Source organism: Falco peregrinus, chromosome 9 (assembly GCF_023634155.1).
Source record: "Falco peregrinus isolate bFalPer1 chromosome 9, bFalPer1.pri, whole genome shotgun sequence".
NCBI lineage: Eukaryota > Metazoa > Chordata > Aves > Falconiformes > Falconidae > Falco > Falco peregrinus.
This window is the reverse complement of record NC_073729.1, coordinates 20,286,996-20,308,057: the sequence shown is the minus strand read 5'-3', so window position 1 is coordinate 20,308,057 and position 21,062 is coordinate 20,286,996. Positions and strand designations below refer to the sequence as shown.

The following is a 21,062-nucleotide window of genomic DNA, read 5'->3' as shown; positions in this document are numbered from 1 at the left end:
GAACGCTGTGGTGTCCTCAGCCATGAGTTTGGCTGGGGCTTACCTCCAGCAGCGGTCCTGCTTCGAGCAGCCGGGTGCCCCCCCAGCCCATGACACCCCCCGCTTGCTCTTGCCCAGGCTGGGGGGGCACCCACTGGCGCTGGAGGGACCCAAGCGGCCAAGCAGCTGGGGGCCAGGGAGCTGCGAGAAGGTCAGTGCAGCCCTGCAGCTCCTGCCGGGGAGTCCCGAGGGACCCAGCACCCACCTGCCTGCCCCTCCGCAGGCCAGCAGCACCAGGGAGCACCCCGAGGGGCCAGGGGCACCTGAAGCCCCCTCCTCGGCGGGGACCCCGGCACCGGTGCTGCCTGGTGGGGAGAGGGAGCCGGAGCGTGCTGCAGAGGATTTGCAGGGGCTGAGCAGTGAGGAGGAGGAGGAGGAGGAGGAAGAAGGAGCTGCCAGCAGCATCCTGCCCCCCTCGGTGCTGGACCAGGCCAGCGTCATCGCAGAGCGCTTCGGTGGTGGCGGCAGCTTCTCCCGCCGCAGCAGCCTGGCGCTGGAGGGGCGGCCGGCCAGCCGCAGTGGCAGCGCGCTCAGCCTGGATGGTGCCCCCCCACTCGAGGCCGGGGAGCCTGGGGGGTCCCGCAGCACCGTCCCTTCACCCGAGCCCCTGGCCGGAGCCCGTCGGGAGTCACTACTCTCCAGCCGGGACCGCCTGCTCCTTGACAAGATTAAGAGCTACTACGGGCACGCCGAGCACCAGGACGCCAGCTTCAGCGTGCGCCGCCGCGAGAGCCTCTCCTTCATCCCTAAGGGACTGGTGCGAAGCTCCATCTGCCGCCTCAACGGCCTCCCCCGGCCCCCGGCAGCCTCTGAGCCCCCCACCCAGCCAGCGCCAGAGGGGCCCGAGGCATCGCCAGAAGAGCCGTGCCAGGAGAACGGGCTGCAGCCCCTTGAGCCACAGCCCCCCGAGCCGCTGCTCATCCTGGAGGAGGACGACCTGGGCACCGGGGGTGAGGGGCTGCCGGCTGGGCCACCGCCGAGGCTGCTGCTGACCCCACCGCACCCTGGCACCAAGGTGTACCAGCTGGCACGGCAGTACAGCCTCCGCATCAAGAGCCGCCGTGCCGGTGCCCGATGCCCCCCAGCACAGCCAGAGGAGGGGGACCTGTGCACCGGCACCCCCTCGGTGGTTGTGCCACGCCATGGGGGGCTGGCGGTGGCCCCCTCCTCGGGTGTCCCCCGCAGTCCCTCCAGCCCTGGCAATACTGAGCCCTTCACCTGGCCTGATGTGCGGGAGCTTCGTGCCCGTTTTGGTGCCCCACGGCCCCCACCGGTGAGCCGCAGCCGCTCGGCACCTGACGGGCCGTGCCGGGGCGGCCGGCCAGCCGAGAAGGAGCGAGGCAGCGGCCGGAGCCGGAGCGCCGAGGCGGGCGGGGGTCCCAGCACCCCTGAGCCAGCGCCGGCACGGCACAGCAGTGACGGGGCGCTGTGGGTGGCAGCAGAGGCTCCCCTGGGTCCCGGGCAGCGGGTGCTGGTGCTGGAGCAGCTGCCAGCGCCTGCTGAGCCCCCCACCTACGTGCAGATCCGCTCGCCCACCACCCGGGAGAAGATCTGCTTGAAGGCAGTGGTGGAGCGCTGCAAAGCCTACCAGGCCTCTGAGGAGTACCGGCGGCGCTGCCCCGAGCCCCTCGACACCCCTGAGCCCCCCCGCCACGGCCTCGTCAGGGACCTGCGGCAGAAATTTCAGACCCTTGATGCTGCCAGCTAGGTGGGTGACAGGGAGAAGGGGTGTCCCACAGACCCCCAGAAGAAAGAGCACCCTGTGGACCAACCTACCTGGAAGAAGGGGCACCCGTGGACCCCCAGCTCACTTGAGAGGAGGAGCACCCTGCGGACCTCCAACCTACCTGGAAGAAGGGGCATCCCATAGTCCCCCAGCTCGCCTAGAAGCAGAGGCACCCATGGACCCCCAGCTCCCTCAGAAGGAGCACCTTGTAGACTTCCAACCTACCTGGAAAAAGGGGCACCCTATGGACACCCAGCCTGCCCAGGAGAAGGAGCACCCTTGGGACCTTCAACCCGCCCAGGAGCAGGGGCACCCCATGGACCTCCAGCTCACCTGGGAGAAGGAGCACCCTGGGGACCCTCAACCTGCCCCAGAGCAGGGGCACCCCATGGATCCCCCAGCTCTCTCAGGAGGAGCAGCACCCTGGGGACCTCCAACCTACCTGGAAGAAGGGCCACCCCATGGCCCACCAGCCCACAGGAGAAGGGCCACCTCATGAACCTCCAACGTGCCCAGGAGCAGGGGCACCCCACACACACACCCCAGCACCCAGCACTGCACCCAGCTCGCTTTCACATCTTTATTAGAAAAAAACCAAAAACCAAACCGAACCAAAAGTTCCTCTCTGGTCGCCTGCACTCCCCCCAGGGTGGCTTAGCCCGGCCGCGGGGTGCAGGGGTGCCCCCCGCCCCCCCCCCCCCCAGCAGTGCGGCAGGGGCACAGGGTGGTGGCTGTGGGAGGGGGTCGGGGGCAAGCGGTGCCCCCCCATGCCCACATGCTGATGCTCTTTGGTTGGTGCCTGTGGGGGCCAGGAGTGCCCCCTCTGCACCCACGTGCTGCTGGGGGGGGGGGGGGGCACGTTATGGCTTGGGGAGGGCGGGGGGGACCCACAACAGCACCATGTGTGGGTGCTGGGTGCCGGGTGGGGGGCATGCACGCGTGTGGCCGTGCGCATGGAGGGGTGGGTGCACCTGCATGCAGGGACACACGTGTGCACACGTGTGCGTGCAGGGACATGTGTGTGCACGGGGCTGCTGTGCACCCCTGTGCAAGGGGGCACCCCTGGGTGCACACGCCTGGAGGGGCCCATCCACACAGACGTGTGCACGGAGGGCGCCCACAGGGACGTACATATACACGTGTGTTCACCTCCACATGGGTGTGTGCATACCCTTAAGCATGGAAATGTATGTATATATAAATACAAATATATATATATACACATGTGCACACAGGCACGTGTTCAACGCACATGGGCTGTGCCCGTTCGTATATGTGCCGCTACACGTATACATGATGTGGGCCCACGCGTGTGCTCACAGAGGTGAGGGGTGCCCACAGCGGGGCTGTACGGCTCCTGCACGCGCATGATGCCAGGCAGCTGCCCCTATAGCCCTGGCTGTACGTATAGAGACATGCACATACAGGTCCCTACGCACACATGGCAGTGGGCACCGCTGGTGAGACAGGTCCCTGGGGTGCAGGGTGCCCAACCCCACCCCGGGGGGGTTATTTCTTTTTTGGGAAGAAGCTGAACCGTTTCTCCTTGTCCTTGCGGGGCAGGGGAGGCTCGGGGGGTGCCGGGGCAGGGGGCAGGGGCAGGCTCTGCGCCTTCCCCCGGCTGCTCCGGCACTCGGTTATTGCTGTGCTCAGCCCCTGCAGCCAGGCCTGCAGCTCCTCCTGTGGGCACGGGCATGGGCTCAGGGGGAGCTCCCCTGGCCCCCCATCACCTTCCTGTGGCCCCCGGCGTGATGCCAGATGCCCCACATTCTCCCCAGCCCCCCATAGCACCCCAGGCACTGCCTGCCCTTCACCATGTCCTCATGGCACCCCTGGCGGCCCTGTGGGCACTGCCAGCCACCCTGTGTGGCACTGAGCACTACAGGTCACCTAGTGTGTCCGCTGGCACTACTGGTACCCCCTGGGCACCTCTGGCCACCCTGGTGTCCCCTGGGTACCACCAGCCACCCTCTGTCCCCTTGGACATTTCTGGCCGTCCCCTTGTCCCCTGGGCATCTCTGGCCACCCCCGTGTCCCCTGGGCATCTCCAACCCCACTGTGTCCCCCCAGGCACCACCAGTCACCCCGTGTCCCTCCAGGACACCCCTCACCTCATCCTTGCCATGGAAAAGCCACTCGCTGCCGTTACTGAGCCTGGGGACAGAGCGCAGGTGCCAGTGAGATGCGTGCCACCTCCGTGATGTGCCATGCCGCAGTGTGCTGTGCCAGCCTGGCGCCCTACCTGAGTTTGAAGACGTGCTTCTTCTTCTTGTAGCCAGCGGCCACCTCACAGAGGGCATCCCGCAGCCCCAGGGGCTCCTCGCCGTGGCAGGGCAGCCCCAGCGCCCGGCTCTTGGCATCCTTGAAGAAGGCGAGCTGGCCACCCCGCAGCACGCAGTACCGTGTGCTCCACGACCTGCCACCACAGCAGCGCCATCAGCCTGGCACGCACCCATGCCCCCTGGCGCTGCCACCGTGGCCACCGCCGTGCCTACCGGTTGGATGCCCGCTTGGTGGCTGCCTCCAGGTCGTGCTTGCGGCCGAGGTAGCCCTCCAGCTGGATGCTGCAGGTACGGGCCGGCAATGTGGCCGGCTCCTCCGGCTCCTCCCGCGGTGGCCACGGGCTCGGCGATGCTGGCTCCTCATCGCCTGTCATCTGCACCAGCTGCCGCAAAGCAACAGCCCTGTTACACCACGGGGTCACCACCGCCACCAAAAACCACACCCTGAGGTGCTGTCCCCTCCTATGGTGGCACTCCGCATGTGGCGGGTCCCTGTCCCCAGTGGGGGACTCAGTCCCCAAGCCGGGGGGTGCCAGCTGGGGGTTGGTCACCCCCAGCTCTCAGTGCCAGTGACCCACCAACTCCAGGACATGGGAGCCAGTGGCTACTGGGATGACCCCAGTGAGCAGCTGGGATGCAGTCCTGCCCTGGGACCCGCACCTTGGGCTCAGGACGTGCCAGAGCCCCCCAGATTTGGAGTGATGAAGTTAAGCCAAGGCAGGCAAGCAGCCGCAGGAGCCACCCCAGTGTCACCTCCAACCAAGGGGGCTTGGGGACAGCGAGGGTGTCAGCAGGCAGATGGGGTCTGGTCAGGGGCCATGGTGCCTGGTGAGCAGGGTGCCTGGCCAGGGGCTGGGCGCCACAGGAGGGGCTCGGCCAAGGGGTGCAGGGACCCCAGGGTGCCTGTCCTCTCCTCTTGTGCCCACAGATGGCCCCAGTGCCACACAGCCATGTCTGCCAGCACCACAGGGTCCTGCGGCGTGCCCTGCCGAGAGGGATGCTGTCCCTGGCATCCAGGTGTGACAGTGTCCCCAAGCAGGCAGGCAGAGATGGATCATGTCCTCGAGCAGGCAGAGGGGGTCTTGTCCCCAGGCAGGTGAACGTGGCTGTGTCCCCATGCAGGGACTTCAAAGAGCCAGAAGATGCTGGCGTCCCCCAGCAGGCAGAAGTGATTTTGTCCCCGAGTAGGTACTCAAGGATGCTGTCCCCAGGCAGGCAAAAGTGATCTTGTCCCCCGGGAGCCAGAAGATGCCAGTGTCCCCAAGCAGGTAAAGATGGATCATGTTCCCAAGCAGGCAGAGGGTGACCCTGTCCCCAAGGAGCCAGAAGATGCCAGTGTCCCCAGGCAGGCAAAGATGGATAGTGTCCCCAGGGAGCCAGAAGATGCCAGTGTCCCCAGGCAGGCAGAAGAGGCAGAAGGGGTTCCTGTCCCCAAGCAGGCAGAGCAACCAGAAAGCAACCCTGTCCCTGGGCAGGCAGAACAGGCAGGGGGAGTAGAGAGGCTGGCAGCTAGCGCAGGGTGGATGGCACACAGGGTGACAGTGCCCCAAGGGTGGCAGTGCCCTGTGGGGGGGGTGATGCTTCGCAGGGTGATGATGCTGTTTGGGGTAATGATGCCCCACAGGGTTCTGATGCCTTGTAGGGTGATGGTGCCTCACAGGGTGACGACGTCTCTTGGGGTAACAATGCCCCACAGGGTGACATCCCCGTGGGGGGGTGATGACAACGTCCCAAGGGCCACGTGTGCTGCAGGGCTGACGTGAGCACGGCCAGCCAGGAACGCTGCTGCTGTGTGTCCGTAGGCAGTGCTGCCCGATGTCCCCTCCATGCCAGGGCAGAGCTGGCCCCATTCCCAGCTGGGTGCCATGGTGCTGGGGCCACGCGGTGTCCCCGGGGGTCTCTCCCGGAATGCATGCTGCCTTGCTAACAGCAGAGGATGGTGTCTGGGACCTGCCCGTCCCAGAGCAGACACTCCAGCTCCGGCTGCTGCGCCGATCCCCGAGACACCCATGCACCCACAGGTGCCAGCCTTTGACAGCTGGCCCGAGCCTGGTCATGGGGGGCAGGGATGCTCCAAGCTGCCACAGGGGGCCCCCCGGCCGCCCCAGGAGTGGGGGTGAAGGGGAAGGTGCAGTGCCCGTGTGCCCACCCGGCCTTTTGGGGGTTATTTAGCATTTATTCAACTCAAGGCAAGGAACAAGGCAAGGAACGAGGCAAGGGCTGGGGGTGCGGGGAGCCGGCAGCACGACACTGTCACGATCACGGTCACGGGGTCTGCCAGGAGCCTGTGGGACATGCAGGGAGACTTTTTGCTGCCAGGGAAGGAGAAAGCTAAATTCAAGAACTGACCGGCTCTGGTCCATCGGTGGCAGATGGAGAGGCATCCTGTGTGCTCATGCCCTTCCTCTTCTCCTCCTCCTCCTCCTCTTCAGACCTGTGGCAGGGAGGCAGCCTGCTCAGCATGCCTGTCCCAGCCAGCTCGCTGGGGACACGCAGCTGTGGTCCCACAGGGACACGGGCTGGCTGCTGCTCTCCTGTCCCCGCAAGGGATGAAAGCCCCAGCATGGTGGGGCTTGACCTTCATCCCTGCTCTTCGCCTGCATTTACTGCTCTGAAAGGGCAGATTGCTAAAAAACCCTTAATGCTTTGAGAAGAGGGATGCTGGAAACAACGCCCATGCGCCAGGCAGGTGCCACGGGCTGCCTCTGCCCAGGATGCTGCCAAAGCTGCCAGGGGATGGTGCTGGCACGTCTTACCCGGCCTCCAGCTCCCCGTCCAGATCCAGGCAGTAGTCGGGAGCCTGGGGGTGTGCTGCCTCGTCCCGTGCCAACCCCTCACGCAGCGTCCGCCCACCCAGGAGCTCCAGCTGCCAGTGAAGGAGGTGAAGGCATTAAAGGGGAACGTGGGGTGGGGAAACTGAGGCAGGGCAGGTAGACATGAGCCAGGACCGGCCATGTCCCACCCTGAGTCTTCCTCACCGTCGTCAGCTTCCTCAGGGCGGCGATACGCTCCTCCCAGGTGGCCGAGGACTTTTCGAAAGCCTCATGCCGCTTGAGCAGCTTCTCCACTGCGTCCACTGTCTGCCCATAGTCGCTGCTGGCCAGGTAGGGCTCCTGTGCCATGAGCCATGACTCGGCCACTGAAGCATCCCGGGAGAACTGGCACACCTCCAGCACTATGGGCAAGGACAGGCAATGCTCAGCCCCCTACCACCATTGGCCCCCTGGACAAGCCGCGGTCCTCCCCGGACACACTCACACAGCCGCAGCCGGTCCCAGCGCTGCTCCCACATTTCCATCATGGCCTTTCTCTTCCCCACCAGCTCCACCAGCTTTGCCTTGATCTACGAGGGGATACTGTCATGCGGTGGCCCTGGTGGCACCGTCCCTGCTGCCCCCCAGCCCTGGCTGCCCTCACCTCGGGTGAGTCCTGGTGCTTGCGATGCAGCAGCTTCTTGCCCAGCTCAAGACAGGTGGAGAAGCTCTTGCTCCGGGTGTCCACCTCAGCCCTGATGCCCTGGTGATACTTCATGAGCAACTCCACCGAGGAGACATCCCTGGAGACAGAGAGGTGCCAGCATCAGTGGTGACATTGGCACTGGGTCCCAGCAAATGGCACCGGACACCCACTGGAGGCAGCCATACCTGGGTTTCTCCTGCGTCTCGATCTGCCGGACAGTGCTCTCCATCCAGGAAAGTAGGTCCCGTGCCATGCCAAAAAAGCGATGCTTGTCGGCCGTGTCCACCAGCCGGGCCCGGCGTCCGCTGCATGCCTCCAGCAGTGCCCGCAGGGCTCGCGCCACCTCCTGCTCCTGCTCCTGGATGCCCGCTGCCTTCTCCCCGGCATAGGCGGTCTGCAGGCGTGCTGCCGTCTCCCGAAACTGCTGCACCTACCCGGCGGAGCCAGAGAGCACGAGGGATGCTGAGTGCCGGTGGCGGCAGTGCCAGGCATCCCCGGTAGCCTCGGGAGGCAGCCTCACCTGCGTCTCCAGCAGATGGAGGTCGCGCTCGAAGGCGCTGTGCATGCGGTGGAAAGCCTCCACTGTGCCAGCGTCCTCGCCCAGGTCCTGGGGCAGCTCCTGGTGCCGGGCAGCGATGAGGGCCAGCAGCTCGGCGCCGTCGTAGAAGTACTTGTGCAGGTCGTAGGAGGCAGCGAGGAGCTGCATGCGGGTGTCAATCAGCTCCAGGAGGTCAGCCCAGCTCTCATTCAGCCCGTCTTTCCATTCAGCCATGGTGGCTGCCTCTGCATGCCCGGCGTCAATGAGGCCCTCGATGGCCAGGTTCACCCGGTCCACACGTTCCTGCCCCACACTGCCTGTCTCTCGTGCAAACTCCCGAAACTTATCTCGCAGGAGCTGCACAGGGGAGAGAAGAGTCAAGTTTGCCCTCCCCGAAACTGCACACCTCCACGCCTCCCCAGCACTGGCACCCTCACCGTGACATGGTCCAGGTCCTGCCCCATCTCCTGGGAGGAGGCAACCACATCACGCTCGGCGATCCACTGCTCCAGGTCTTCCTCCTCCCGCTTCAGCTGGAAGAGGTGGGACATGTTCTCCAGGCGCCGGCGGCGCTCCTCGGCCGCCTCCTTCAGCCCCGCGTAGTGCTTGTCCACCTGGCCCTGCAGCCGGATGATCTGCTCCCTGCGCGGCCCCGGCACACAGACACCCCAGTTCTCACCCGGGAAAAGATGCCCCTGACCTGCCTGTGTTGCCAGCTGGGGTTTTTTTTGGGGGGGTGGGGGGGGACGACACGACTCGCTCTGTGCTCCCCATGTCCCTCTGCCACCACCTCCCTGCCGCAGCTGGGGCCATGCCAGCAAGGCAGAGCAAGACGCCAGGGCAGCCAGCCCTGCCGGAGCTCCAGCCCAACCATCCACGCACCCGAGTGCTGAGGGCACGGGGCTGCCCTGAGGGACAGGGGACACACACCGGTGGCACCTACCCCTCAGGGTGGCCAGCAGAGAGCAGCTGCTGAGCCCTCCCTGCCAGCTCCTTGATGGTTTGGCCATAGTCCTCAATGGACCGCTGCTGTCGGACGTGTCTCTTCAGCATCACCAAGCTGCTCTCCTCATCCTGTGGCATGGCAGACACCAGCGCCCTCAGCACTGGGCATGGCCGAGGGAGAGGGATCGGGGTCCAGCCCCAGCACCCACCCTATGGGCATGTCCTGCCTCCATCCGATGCAGCAGGGAGCAATGGTGAGCTCGGTGGGGTATGGAATGGCATGGCGTGTAACGGCATTGGCTTGGCACAGGACAGCATGTAACGGCCAAGGCATGCGATGCTTAGCATGGGATGGATTGCAATGGCCAAGCATGGCATAGCATAGGATGATCAGTAATGGCACAGCATGCCACGTAATGACAAGGCATGGCATGGGATGACCTACAATGGCATAACAAAGGGTGGCATGGATGGCATGGTATGGGATGCTGCGTAATGGCATGAGATGGACAGTGTGTTATAGCACAGCATGACATGGCATGTAATTGCCATTGGATAGCATGTGATGGCACGGCATGCGTGGGATGGATGGCATATAACAGCACAGCATGGCATGGGATGGTGTGTAACGGCATGACACACCGTAGTACTGGATGATAACAGCACGGCACTGTCTGGGTTGACATAGAATGCACCAGCATGGCATTGCCCAGCACCCCTGCAAGACACGGGGGCACCACACAGAGCCACCCTCACCTTTGGCTTCTCCTCAGCTCCCATGAAGAGCTCCTGCTCGCTGATCCAGGCCTCAGCCTCACTGGCATCCAGGTAGTACTGCTGGGCCTCGCCAGCTTCCCGCAGGCGCTGGTGCCGGGCGGCCGCCTCCTCCTGCAGCGTCACCCACAGCCCCTGCAGCTCCCGTACCCGCACCTCCAGCTCTGGGCTTGGCTTGTCCCCGCTCACCGCTGCCTCGCCCCGGCTCAGCACCTCAGCCAGGCGGGGGGCATGGCCCGACAGCTCCTTCTGCAGCGTCTGCCAATGGGGTGGGCAGTCATGGTGGGGCTCACCCATGGGATGGGTGTCCCCAAGGCACCAGCCGGGTCTGTGAGTACCACCACTGCACCCAGGCTCACCTCATTCCTCTTGGCCAGGCGCTGCACACTTGGGAGGTCAGTGCCATGCTCCATCGACCTCGCCAGGGGCAGCCGCTCCTGCACCCACAGCTGTGGGCAAGAACACCCGCTGAGTGGTGCATGGCACCCGCTGGTACCCCTGGCACACCAGACCCCACCACCACAAGGATGCTCACCGTCTCATCCTCCAGATCCCGCGCAAGCTGATACATGGTCTTGGCAGTCTCCAGCTCCTTCCTCTTCCTCTCCAGCGGCTCCAGCAGGTTGAGGCATTGCTGCTGGAGCCTCTGCTCATGCTCATCAACCTCCTGCACATCCTGGGCAGGGGCAGGGCCCTGCCACCGCAGCTCCTCCAGCTCCTTCATCCACGCTCGCACTTGCTCTTCCAGCCTCTGACAAGGCAAAGTCATGTGAGCCAGGGGACAGAGCCAGGCTGGAGACCCCCAGGGCACCAGCCAGCTCCATTCAGGGACACAACCCGGCACCTCAGACCCACTCCCCGCAAAGGAAAGGGCAAGGTGCCAACAGCCTTCGCCCTCACCAGCCACTCGGCTGGCAGTGCCACCACTCACCGTCAGCCTCTTCAGCAGCAGTTTGGTGGCAGTGAGGTCCTTGGCCTGCTCAGCAGCACGCAGCTCCTCCTCCACCCGCCCTAGCCAGCTCTCCAGCTCCTCGTAGCTCCGAGCATACAGCGCCAAACGGTTGGCCTCAAAGAGCTGCCGGCCCTTCTCCTCGGCGGCATCGCGCAGCCTGTCCCACCGCTGGCGCAGCTCACCTAGCCGCTGCACCACCACCTCACTGTACTGCGGCTTGCGGCTCGCCAGATCCTTCCCCTCCTGCCGGCAACACCAAAGAGGTTGGTGGCCACCGTGGTGTGGCTCCATGGTGGCATGGGGACCTCCTGCCCAGCCAAGGGGCTGGGAGGTTTCCAGGCACCAGTGCTGGCACCCACCGTCTCTATCTTCTCCAGCCAGCCCTGGCTGGATGCCAGCTCGGCCATGAACGCCTGGTGCTTCTGCCACTTGCCATGGAGGCCACGGGCTTCGCTGTAGGAGGCGTCCTGTGCTGTCAGCATCTTCTCCTCCACCCAGGCATCGAGCTGCAGGCAAAGGGTGTCAGAGCTTGGCCAGTGGCAACCACCCAGCACCGCTGGCCGTGCTGAATGCCCACCTCCTGGCAGCTCTGCAGGAAGCTCTGCAGCTCGTGGTTGTCCTGCAGCAAACCTGCCGCCTCCTCTGCCTTGGCCGTGACAGTCCCATGCCTGGCAGGGCGACCAGAGACAGGCGGCATCAGTCCCCTGCCCAGGCGCTGCCTGCCCGCCCGCCAGCCAGCCTGCGCTGGACTCACCGCTCCTGGAGGGCCTGGCACTTCTCGGCGATCTTCTCTGCAAAGATGTTCTCCTCAGCTGCCAGCTTGTTGCCACCAGCCACCGCCTGGGGGACCTTCTTGGCAGTGCTCTCCATGCCAGCACGGAAGTCCTGGAAGCGGCGCAGGGCGGTGGCCGAGCCCTCCAGCGTGGTGGGCAGCTCCAGGTGGGCCAGCGTGTACTCCTGGGGGGGCACAACAGGGGGTCAGCACCTCCTCAGGGTGCCCATGAGCCAGGGACCCCCCCTCCTCGGGCACCCACCTGGTTGGTGAGGAGGATCTCCGCCTGCTTGGCATCACGGAGGAACTCCTGGAAGCCATGGCACTGGCCAAGGAAGTGGTGCCGAGCCTCCGCCATCCTGCCCAGGGCAGCCCAGCCAGCCTCCACACCACGCAGGCGCTGCCGCAGCCCCTCGTACTGGGGGTCCTCCTGCTCACCCACCACACGCTGCCCTGTCTCCACCAAGGTGGCAAAGGCGGCCGTGTGCTCTTCCACGTCCCGCCGGGCAGCCTCGTGCCGCTGCAGCAGCTCCTCCGCCTCGGCCAAAGAGGCCGGCACCTCGTCAGCGGCTGCCACCGCTTTCTGAGCCCCAAAGAGCCAAGCCTGGAAGTCATCCAGGTCCTGCAAAAAGCTCCGGAGCTGCCCAGCTTCCCCCAGGGAGGCCGCCCGCTCCGCCAGGGCCACCTGCAGCTCATCCCAAGCGGCCACCGTCGCTGCTAGCCGCACGGCCACCTCCCCGGCTGCCTCCGGCCGTTCCTCAGCCAGGCGTTCAGCCTGGGCGCGCAGGGTGGCCAGGCGGTCCTCGGCCACCGCCAGCTCCCGCTCGATGCCATAGAGCTTGCGTTGTGTGGCCAGAACGCCAGCCAGGTCCCGGCCAAGCTCAGCGGTGGCCTTGACCGCCTGGGCTTTGCTCTGCAGCCATTGCCGCGTCTCCTCACACTCCAGGCAGTAGTTAAGGAGGCGCAGGGCTGAGCCCACTGCCTGGCGACGCTCCGACACCAGCTGCCTGAACCGGTCCCACCTGCAGGGCAAAGATGGGTGATGGCAGCCAGTGGGGACGGTCCCAGTGTCACCCCCTCGCCCCGGTGTTGCCTGCCACCATACCTCTCGTTGAGCTGCTCCTGGCACTGCCGAACCTGGGGGCTGCGGGGGTGCCCACTCGCCAACAGGCTGTCAGCTGCCTGGTTGACGGCAGTGATCTGGGAAGCCACGGTGGCCATCTCCTGCTCCAGCCCGTCCAGCCTGCGGGGACAGCTCAGCTGAGAACAGGCAGCAGCTGGGGACATGGCACAGCAGCACCGCCACCGCGGGAGCCCCTACCTGTGCTGTGCCACATCCAGGTCCTCCAGCGCCTGAGGGACCTCCAGCTGCTGCAGCCAGGTCTCCTTGGACCCCATCCAGAGGTGGCAGGCATCGCTCTCCCCAAAGACAGTGTAGAGGCTGAGGGCATCCTGCAGCTGTCGGCTCCGCCGCTCGGCCAGGGCAGCTGCCTCGGCGTGCAGCTCCCGCAGGGCCACCAGCCGGTTCTGCGCCTCGGGGCCGGCCCGCAGCTCCGGTGGGAAGCCCTCGGCTCGCTGAGCCAGCCCATCCAGCTGCTCCTGGGCCGCCGCCAGCTCCTCCAGCAGCTCCTGGTGCTGCCGCAGCAGGGCACGGGTGCGGGACTCATCCTGACCCAGCTCCTCGGTGGCCGCCCGCCGGCGGGCATCCTGCAGCCCCTCTGCTAGCTCCTCCATGTCCACCTGGAACTGGAAGAAGCCCTCGGCCTCCTGCAAGCCACGGCGACGGAAAGCCGCCAGCTCCTCCAGCTGCGCCCACAGCACCCGCACTGCCGCCCCCCGCTCCCGCAGCTGCCCGGCCGCCTGGCCCGCCGGTGCCAACCCCTCGCCTGCTGCCAGTGCCCGCTCCAGCCGGCTGCCCCGGCTCCGCAGCTCAGCCTCGAAGGTGGCATGCCGGCGCTGGAGCAGCAGCACGCCTGGCAGGTCCTTCCCAAAGTCCAGGGAGGAGTAGAGCTGCTCCTGCTCCTTGATCCAGCCCTCTGCTTCATCCAGCTCCCACAGGCAGGTCCAGAGGGAGCGGGACTGCTCCAGCAAGGCTCTCCTCCGGGCTGCCAGCACCTGCAGCTCTCGCCGGCACAACTCCAGGTGGCTCACACGATCCCGGATGACTTTGGGGTCACAGGGACGGTAGCCTGCCCAGGGAGCAGGGTGGGCACCCATCAGCAGGGCATCCCAGCTTCCCCCAGCCATGCCATGGTCCTGGGGCATCCCAGCATGCCTACCCTCAGTGTCCGCAAAGCGTAGAGCGGCAGCGCTGATGGCCCGTGTCTTCTCTGCCTGCAGGGCCATGTCACCCTCCAGCAGCCGGTGCGTCTGCAGCAGCTCTTCTGCTTCCAGAAGGTGCTTCCCAGATTCAGGCGATGCCAGCTGCACCTGCAGGAGAGCCCCAGCTGTCAGGCACTGCCAGCTCCAGCAGACAGCACCCACTGCTACCTAAAAGCCACCGCCAGCACCCCCACACCAGGGTCCAACCAACACTGTGCCAGGTGGGACCAAGGCACCCACCCATGGTGGCACCCAGCGCGCGCAGCTCACCTTGACCTCATCCATCCAGTCGATGCTATGGAGCATCTCCTGGAAGAGGTGCTGCAGGGTGAGGTTCATCTCCAGGCGCTGGCGCCGGGCAGCCAACAGCTCCAGGAGCTGCTCCCAGAGCCGCAGGATGTTGTCCTTGCGCGCATTGATGCGCTGGATGTCATGGTAGCCCTCCACCTCCAGCTCCCTCGCCACCGCCTCGATGGCCTGCACCCGCTCCTTGTAGGCAGCCGTGTCTGTCTCAATGGCCTCATGCTTCTTCTTGGCTGCCTCCACGGCTGGCAAGTCCTGGCCAAAGTTGTCCTGCCCCCACACACAGCCTGTGGTGAGGCTCTGGTGGGGTACCCCACTCCCCGGGTGGGTGTCCCCAGCCTCACCTGGGCCACCAGGCGCTGGTTCTCACTCAGCCAGGCCTCCCGCATGGCCGCTTTGCGGTCAAAGCGCCGCGCCAGCTGCTCCAGCTTCTCCTGCCGGATGAGCTCGGTGCGCAGTGCCAGCTCCCGCTCGTGCTCCGCTTTCTCCAGCTGCTCCCAGGCCTGGGGGAAGGTGGCACTGGACAGGGGTGGCACCTGTGTCCCACGACCCCACCACCACCGAAGTCCTGCTTTGCTGGTGAACACCCATGTGACTCATGGGTAGGGGAGAATGGATGGAGGAACCCAACCTGCCCTGGAATGGACCTGCCCTGCCCTGGGGTGGGCTCGCTGTGTCCCGGGATGGACCCAAACTGCCTCAGAAATTGGACCTGAACTGCTCTAGGACCCATTCCAGAATGGATCTGAACTGCCTTGGGAGATGGACCTGAACTTCCCCAGGATTTGAACTGCCCCAGGGTGGACCCAGCTTGCCCCAGGAGATGGACCTGACCTGCTCTAGGACCAGACCGAATCTGTCCTGAGATAGACCTGACCTGCCCTAGGACCTGAACTGCCTCTGAAAGTACCCAAGTTGCCCCGGGACATCGCTGACCTGCCCTGCCCTGGGACAGCCTGGGGAGCAAAGCTCCCAGGGATACTGGGCTAAGAGCTGCCCCCAGAGCACTGGGGGAGCAGCCGCGTGTCCGCACGGCACAGCACGGCACAGCACGGCACATGGCCAGGCTGCCGGCATGGGCCCCATACCCGGTTGATGTCAGAGACCAGGCGCCCCTCGTGCGGGGTGTAGACGCGCTGGTTGTTGGCTCGCATCCGTGACTGGATGGTGAAGAGCAGCACCTCCAGATTGCCCTTCTCCTGAAACCTGCCCCAGAGAGAGCGCTCAGCCCAGGGCACCCATAGGTGCTCAACACCCCTGCGTGGCCACGGGGGGCTCAGGAGCACTTACTTGGGGGGCTTCTCCACGGTGCGGTACGTGCTGAAGGCTTGCAGCTGGTGCTGCACCCCGGCCAGTGAGTTGGCAAAGCTGCGGCTGTTGAGGGAGGCGATGGTCTGCTCGATCCAGGTGAGCAGGTCAGAGGCCAGCCCCCCATAGCCCTCGATCATCCGCTCCGTCTCCTTGGCATGCTCAATGACCTGCGGCAGGGCTGGCAGTGAGCGTGGGGTGCTGGCACCCCAGCAGAACCCCCCACTCCTCACTGCCATTCCCCTACCTTGCCCAGACGCCTGCCCTCCACCTCCAGCACCTTCATCTTGGAGAAGTAGTGGTAGAAGGCCACCACGTAGGTGATGATGGACTTCTCGTCGGGGTTCTCTGTGAACACATCTGCCCGGTGCGAGCGAGAGGTGTCAGTCCTGACCCAGTCCCCGCATCACCCCGGCATCACTCCAGTGGCAATGGGCCTTATGAGGTCCCCCCTTGCTTGCACCCAGCCCCCCCCTCCATGGGGTGAAGACCTCTCTGTGCCTCCACAGGGCCTGGGCGTGTCCCAGGGTATAACGGGGAAACTGAGGCAGGAGGCTTGGCAGCAGCAGCAGCCTCACCTTCAGGGTCTAGGAGCGGGGTGATGCCCAGGTGCCGCTCAGCCACGCTGAACGCGTGCTCCAGGTTGTGCCGGGCATTGGATTTGGTCAGGTTTTGGAAGTCAACCAGCTCAGGCCTGGGGACAGAAGGTGAGGGACAGCAGTGATGTGCTCATGGGACATCCACCAGTGCCACCACCCTGGCATGTCCAGTGCCTGCCGCCATGACACCTACCTGTGCCTGTGGATGAGAGCATTGAAGGCCAGCCCATCCTTCCAGCTCGAGGTGAAGTTGGTGACGTTCACATGGGGGTACCTGTGATGGGGAAAGGGTGTCACCATTACCCTCTGGGCAGCCCTGGTCCCTGGCATGGTGGGGTGTGGGTCCAACCACCTACCCTGCTGTCTTCATCTGGCACCAGAGCAGCAGCGCATCCCTGGCTGAGCGTGTCTCCCGGCCCTCCTGTGTCTGCACAATGATGTCCTGGATCTGGGGGCAGAAGGACATCACAGGGTTGGAAGAGGACATCCACAGGGGAGTGCTCCTGTTTGGGAATAAGCCACGGGGTGCCCCCCACCCACCCAGACCCACCTGGAAGCGGAGGATGATGGTCCAGATGAGGCCAAGGACAAGGCGGTGGTTGCCATCCACGATGTCGTGGGAGCCCATGTTCTCCAGGTGCACCCTCTGCTCCTTCAAGAACTGCAGTGCCTTGTCCACGTTCTCCAGGCAGTGGATCCGCATCCGTCCCTTGGTGGGCTTGGGCTGAGGCATGACATTTTTTAGCACACTCTCCTCCATGCCAGGCACCCCAACCCCTGCGCAGAGACACCCCTGCACCCCTGCTGCCGCCCCAGCGCTGGTGGAGCCTCGGTCAATGCCAAGGTCAACAGCCTTGGTGGAGCATGGCAAGGGTCCCAGGGTCTCCGGCTGGATGGGAGTCCTACCAGAAGCTCTCCTGACAGCACCTCCAGCAGCTTGATGAGCACCCGCCCATCCCGAAGGTCCATGTAGAGGTCTGAGATGCGGCAGGTGACACGAGCCAAGTGTGAGTTCACCCATTTGGTGAAGGTTTTCTTCTGCACAGCCTCCCGCTCGTCTGCAATGAGAATAGGCACAGTGGCACCGGCACCAGGGACAACTTGGGAGGACCACAGGGACCCAAGACCCATCCCTGACCTGCCAGGGCTTTGATGCGGGAGCGCTCAAAGAGTCGTGCCGAGCTGTTATCGTTGTCCAGCTCATCGTCAGAGGCGTCCCAGCGGACATTGATGCGGCTGTACTGCTGCTGCAGCTCTAGCTGCTCGTAGTCGTTGGCCGAGGTCATGGTCCCAGTGTCCCCCGGCCGGATGGCCGTTGGCTACCGGCAAGAGGCCCCTGGGGGAGAGCAGAGGCAGCAGGCATCGGCATCGCTTGCCGTCCCTGCCGCACGTGGGGATTTGCAGCTCAGAGCTGCTGGTTAAGCTGCTCAGAAGGATTTAGCCTCACCCAGGTGTTGGGGGGCACCCGGCGGGTGCTGCCCACTCGGGGACTCACCCTGCTGGCACAGACTCCTGTGCCCACGGCTACGAATGACAGTTCTTCCTGCCCTGTGTCCTGTCTGCACCCCCAGCACCCTGAGCCAGGTCCCAATGGGTGTCCACCCAACCCTTGGGTGCCCTCAGGAGAAGAGGGTGCTGCTCACACCCACCCCAACACCTGCGCCATGGAGGAGCTTTGCCGGTACCCATGGCAGAAAGCGGGTGACAGCTGCTGGCCGGGGGGGGGCACCCGCCCCCGGGGACATTTGAGATACAGATAGGACACGGCCAGTATCTAAAAATGCCTGCGAGCAGCTGTCGGTGGCCCAGCCGGGCAGCAGAAGGCTGCTGGGGCCCCTGAGGGGTGCAGGGAGCCAGGCTGGGCCCCTCTCTGGCCAGCACCCCAGCCAGGACCCCCCCAGCACCTCGGGGCTGCGGGGAGCCCTCAGCCATGGGTGCCCGGTGCAGCTGTGGGAAATCCCAGTTGCCCCTAAGTCCCTTGTGTACCCATAAGCCATGACAGCCTGTGGCCCCCCAGGGACCCCCCAGGCAGCTGGCGGGCTGGAGAGCTTTATCGGGGCTGGCAGGGCTGGGCTGGGCTCCGCATCCTAATCACAGCCGCCCAGGCAGGGCCTTGGCTCAGCAGCGGGCTTGCATGCAGGAGTGTGCAAGGACACGAAGAAGCGTGCAAAAGCATGCACATGCAAGCAAGGACATGCAGGAGCATGCCAGAGTATGCAAGAACATGCATGCATCAGCCAGGACATGCAGGAGCGTGCCAGAGCATACATGTGTGAGCAAGGGCATGAAGGAGCATGCAAAAGTGTGCACACGTGAGCAAGGACATGCAGGAGCACACCAGAGTGTGCATGTGCAAGCAAGGACATGTAGAAGCATGCAATAGCATTCACATGTGAGTAAGGACACATAGGAGTGTGCCAGAGCATGTAAAAGCACACATATGCAAGCAAGGACATGCAGGAGCATGCACACACAGAAAAGGACATGTGAATGCACGCAAGCACATGCAAGGCGGTGCATGAGAGCGTGCAAGGCCACGCAAGCACACACAGGAGTATGTGGGAGCGCAGAAGAGCAGGGCCTGCAGCCCTCCATGCCCTAGCTCTGTGCCACTGCCGGCCAGCACAGCTGGCACTGGGCTCGCCCTCCTGTCCCACCGCAGAAAACCCCTGGGGAAGCCCAAATTCGGGGATCTCCACCCCAACACCGCAGGATCTGCAGCCGCCCTGCCCAGGCATTGCGAATGGGCTGAATGTGCTGAGTTGAGTCAGGTCTCTGCAGCACACCACAGCCCGGTGCGGGACCTCGGTCCTGGCTGAGCCCCCCGCCACCACCACAGCGGGCCACGAGCATCTGAGGAGGCGGCAGTGATCATGCCAAAGGGAGCCACAGCAGGGCCCAAGGGAGCTGCCAGCATGCATTTTGAGCAGTGGTGCTCACTGACCCTTTAAATCTCCCTCTGCCGCACTGGCACCTTCCAAACAGCCCTGTCTGGCAGAGCCATGCCACCACCAGCACCCGCCACCTGGGGATTGCCATTCCACCGGCTCCGCAGGAGAAAAGCCGGGAGCACCGGGATGCCGGCCCTGCTGCCAGCATCCTGTGGCCGGGGCCAAGGCAGTGTTGCTTTCCCCGGCCAGTGGCTCAGCACCGTGAATCAGCACTTCCCACGAGGGGCTGGCACTGTGCCGCTGCCGAGCCCCCCTGCCAGCCCCGGGTGATGTCCCCCCTGCACCCCAAGGGTGGCCGGGGAGCGGTTTGGTGCCTGCTGCCCATGGCACCCTCGAGCCCCTTCCCTGGCTCAGCCCTCGCCACCGCAGCATGCTGCTGAAACATCACCTGCCAGCACATGACAGCTCCTTGGGGTGCCCCAAAACACCCCGAAATAGCTGCCCCATCACCTCCGCCCGCAGCCTGATGGGTCTTTGGGGGCCCTGCTGCCTGGCATCACCCCAGCTGTTTCGATTCACCAATTAACACTATAATTTTGCATCTCCCCCAAGCCAGCGGTCAGCCATGCTCCCGGCGTGGTCAGCCACATTGGGAAGAGGCAGAAGCCGGGGGGCACCCCCACAGCCCCCCGAAAGCTGCCTGCCTCCCAGGCACAGGGCCAGGGCCGGGAGCAGATGGCCCGCTCAGCACGGTTGCTCGGCACAGCACGGGGTGCCTGGGCATGGCACGGCTCCTCTGGCCAGCAATGCCCGCTCCGGCCACGGCTCCCACCCAGCGGGCGAAGGTTTGGGTTTCCCCAGGGCCAGAGTTGGTGTGAATGCCAGCCGTGCCAGGACTGTCCCATGTCACCTAACCCACCAGTGCACTGAGTGGTGACACACACACGTGCTGACACTCCACAGACATTTTTGGCTATAAATAGGCCTCCCCTGTGCATGGCCAGGCCAAGCCCCACTCCCTTCTTAGGAGCTGCCCCTCACACCTCCTCGCCTACCCCAAAACCACCAGCCGGGGCCCTAAAAACACCCGATAGCTGCAGTATGCTCCTCGGGGGGGCCATGAGGGCATCCACCAGGGTTGCAGGGGTCTCCTTTTGCTTGCCACCCTCCCCAAATGCTCCTCCTTGGCTTAACCCAGTGGAGTAAAGGGGACTGCAATCCCCTGACTCCGAGAGCTGGAGATTTGCAAAGCCAAAAAGCCGCCCTGAAAGGGGAGCTGGGAAATCAGCTGCCCCCCCCGCCTTGGCTTATTGGGGTGCGGGCAGGGGTTCCCCCAGCCCAATGCCCGCCCACGAGCATCCTCCTGCTGCTGGGACGAGGGGGCCAAGGGCACAGCAGCCAGAAAAACTCCTCCCAGTAACTCCAGTTTCCCCAGTTGGTGGTGGCGGCAGGCCAGGCAATGTGCCCCACCATGACCCATCACACATCCCCTCCGGAGACACCTTGCCCACCGTGTCCCACTGGCACGTGCCTGGCTGGGAGCGCCCAGGAGTGGTGCAGGGACCCCGCTCGGGGCTGGCACCCCAGGGAAAGTGTCCCCAGGGTGTCCCCAGAAAGTCACCGCCGCTCGCCCGCCCCGTCCTTCCCAAAGCCACGCGTCCCCGCTGGAGATCGCAGCCCCGGGGGACACCCGGTGACAGCAGACTCCCCGCCGCAGCGGGAAAACGGGGGTGCTGAGCTCCCCCGGCGGGGTCCCCCTCCCAAACTTTCCTCCGCGCCCGCAGCCCCCGCGGTGCTCGGGGCTGCACCCCAAACCCAGTGTCCCCGGGACGGGCAGCGCGTCCGGGTGCACCCCGCCCCCCCCCCCCGCTTTTCCGCGGGGACCGGCGCCTCCCGACCCCCCCCCCCCCGTCCCCTCCCCGGAGGCGGCGCATTCCGGTGCCTGGCGGCGGCGCATCCCGGTACCGGGCGGCGGTGCCCGCGGCTCTCACCTGCGCGGGGCGGCGGGCGGACGAGCGGCGGCGGGCCCGGGGCCGGAGCCGGGACCGGAGCGGGGCGGGGGGAGCGGAGCCGCCCTGCACCGGGATATAAATAACATTATCTGGGCGCGCAGGGACATTCCTGCCCGGGGCCAGCGGCGCTGCCCGGCCCA

General features: G+C 65.3%; 2 protein-coding genes across 2 annotated transcripts in view; one reads left to right on the top strand and one right to left on the bottom strand.

Annotated features, from left to right (window-relative positions):
- Positions 1-2,371, top strand: part of PLEKHG3 (pleckstrin homology and RhoGEF domain containing G3) — a 10,048-nt gene extending 7,677 nt beyond the window's left edge. Inside the window, exon 17 of the mRNA XM_055813430.1 lies at positions 223-2,371. Coding sequence (XP_055669405.1) covers positions 223-1,747 — 1,525 coding nt within the window. The 3' untranslated portion in view covers positions 1,748-2,371. The remainder of the gene's footprint in view (positions 1-222) is intronic.
- On the bottom strand, positions 2,332-21,062 carry SPTB (spectrin beta, erythrocytic). The gene is made up of 36 exons (XM_055813330.1): positions 20,902-21,062; positions 17,158-17,355; positions 16,926-17,077; positions 16,570-16,743; positions 16,376-16,467; positions 16,213-16,293; positions 15,999-16,114; positions 15,668-15,780; positions 15,403-15,590; positions 15,201-15,318; positions 14,457-14,615; positions 14,080-14,382; positions 13,767-13,917; positions 12,809-13,676; positions 12,593-12,730; positions 11,750-12,509; positions 11,470-11,672; positions 11,293-11,383; positions 11,075-11,221; positions 10,695-10,958; positions 10,299-10,514; positions 10,123-10,212; positions 9,746-10,021; positions 8,988-9,118; positions 8,482-8,686; positions 8,027-8,401; positions 7,692-7,936; positions 7,465-7,603; positions 7,306-7,390; positions 7,026-7,222; positions 6,804-6,913; positions 6,397-6,481; positions 4,261-4,430; positions 4,008-4,181; positions 3,877-3,919; positions 2,332-3,445 (listed from the first exon to the last, which is right to left on the bottom strand). Exons 2-36 carry the CDS (start codon positions 17,303-17,305, stop codon positions 3,275-3,277), a joined length of 6,978 nt encoding a protein of 2,325 aa, XP_055669305.1. The 5' UTR covers positions 17,306-17,355; positions 20,902-21,062; the 3' UTR covers positions 2,332-3,274.

Excerpts from the sequence above, each read along its gene's own strand:
- SPTB (XM_055813330.1), bottom strand. The coding sequence starts at position 17,305 with ATGACCTCGGCCAACGACTACGAGCAGCTAGAGCTGCAGCAGCAGTAC. Across the intron at positions 17,078-17,157 it reads CCGCATCAAAGCCCTGGCAG|ACGAGCGGGAGGCTGTGCAG; the intron begins GTCAGGGATGGG and ends TTCTCATTGCAG. Across the intron at positions 15,319-15,402 it reads ACCGTGGAGAAGCCCCCCAA|GTTTCAGGAGAAGGGCAATC; the intron begins GTAAGTGCTCCT and ends TCTCTGGGGCAG.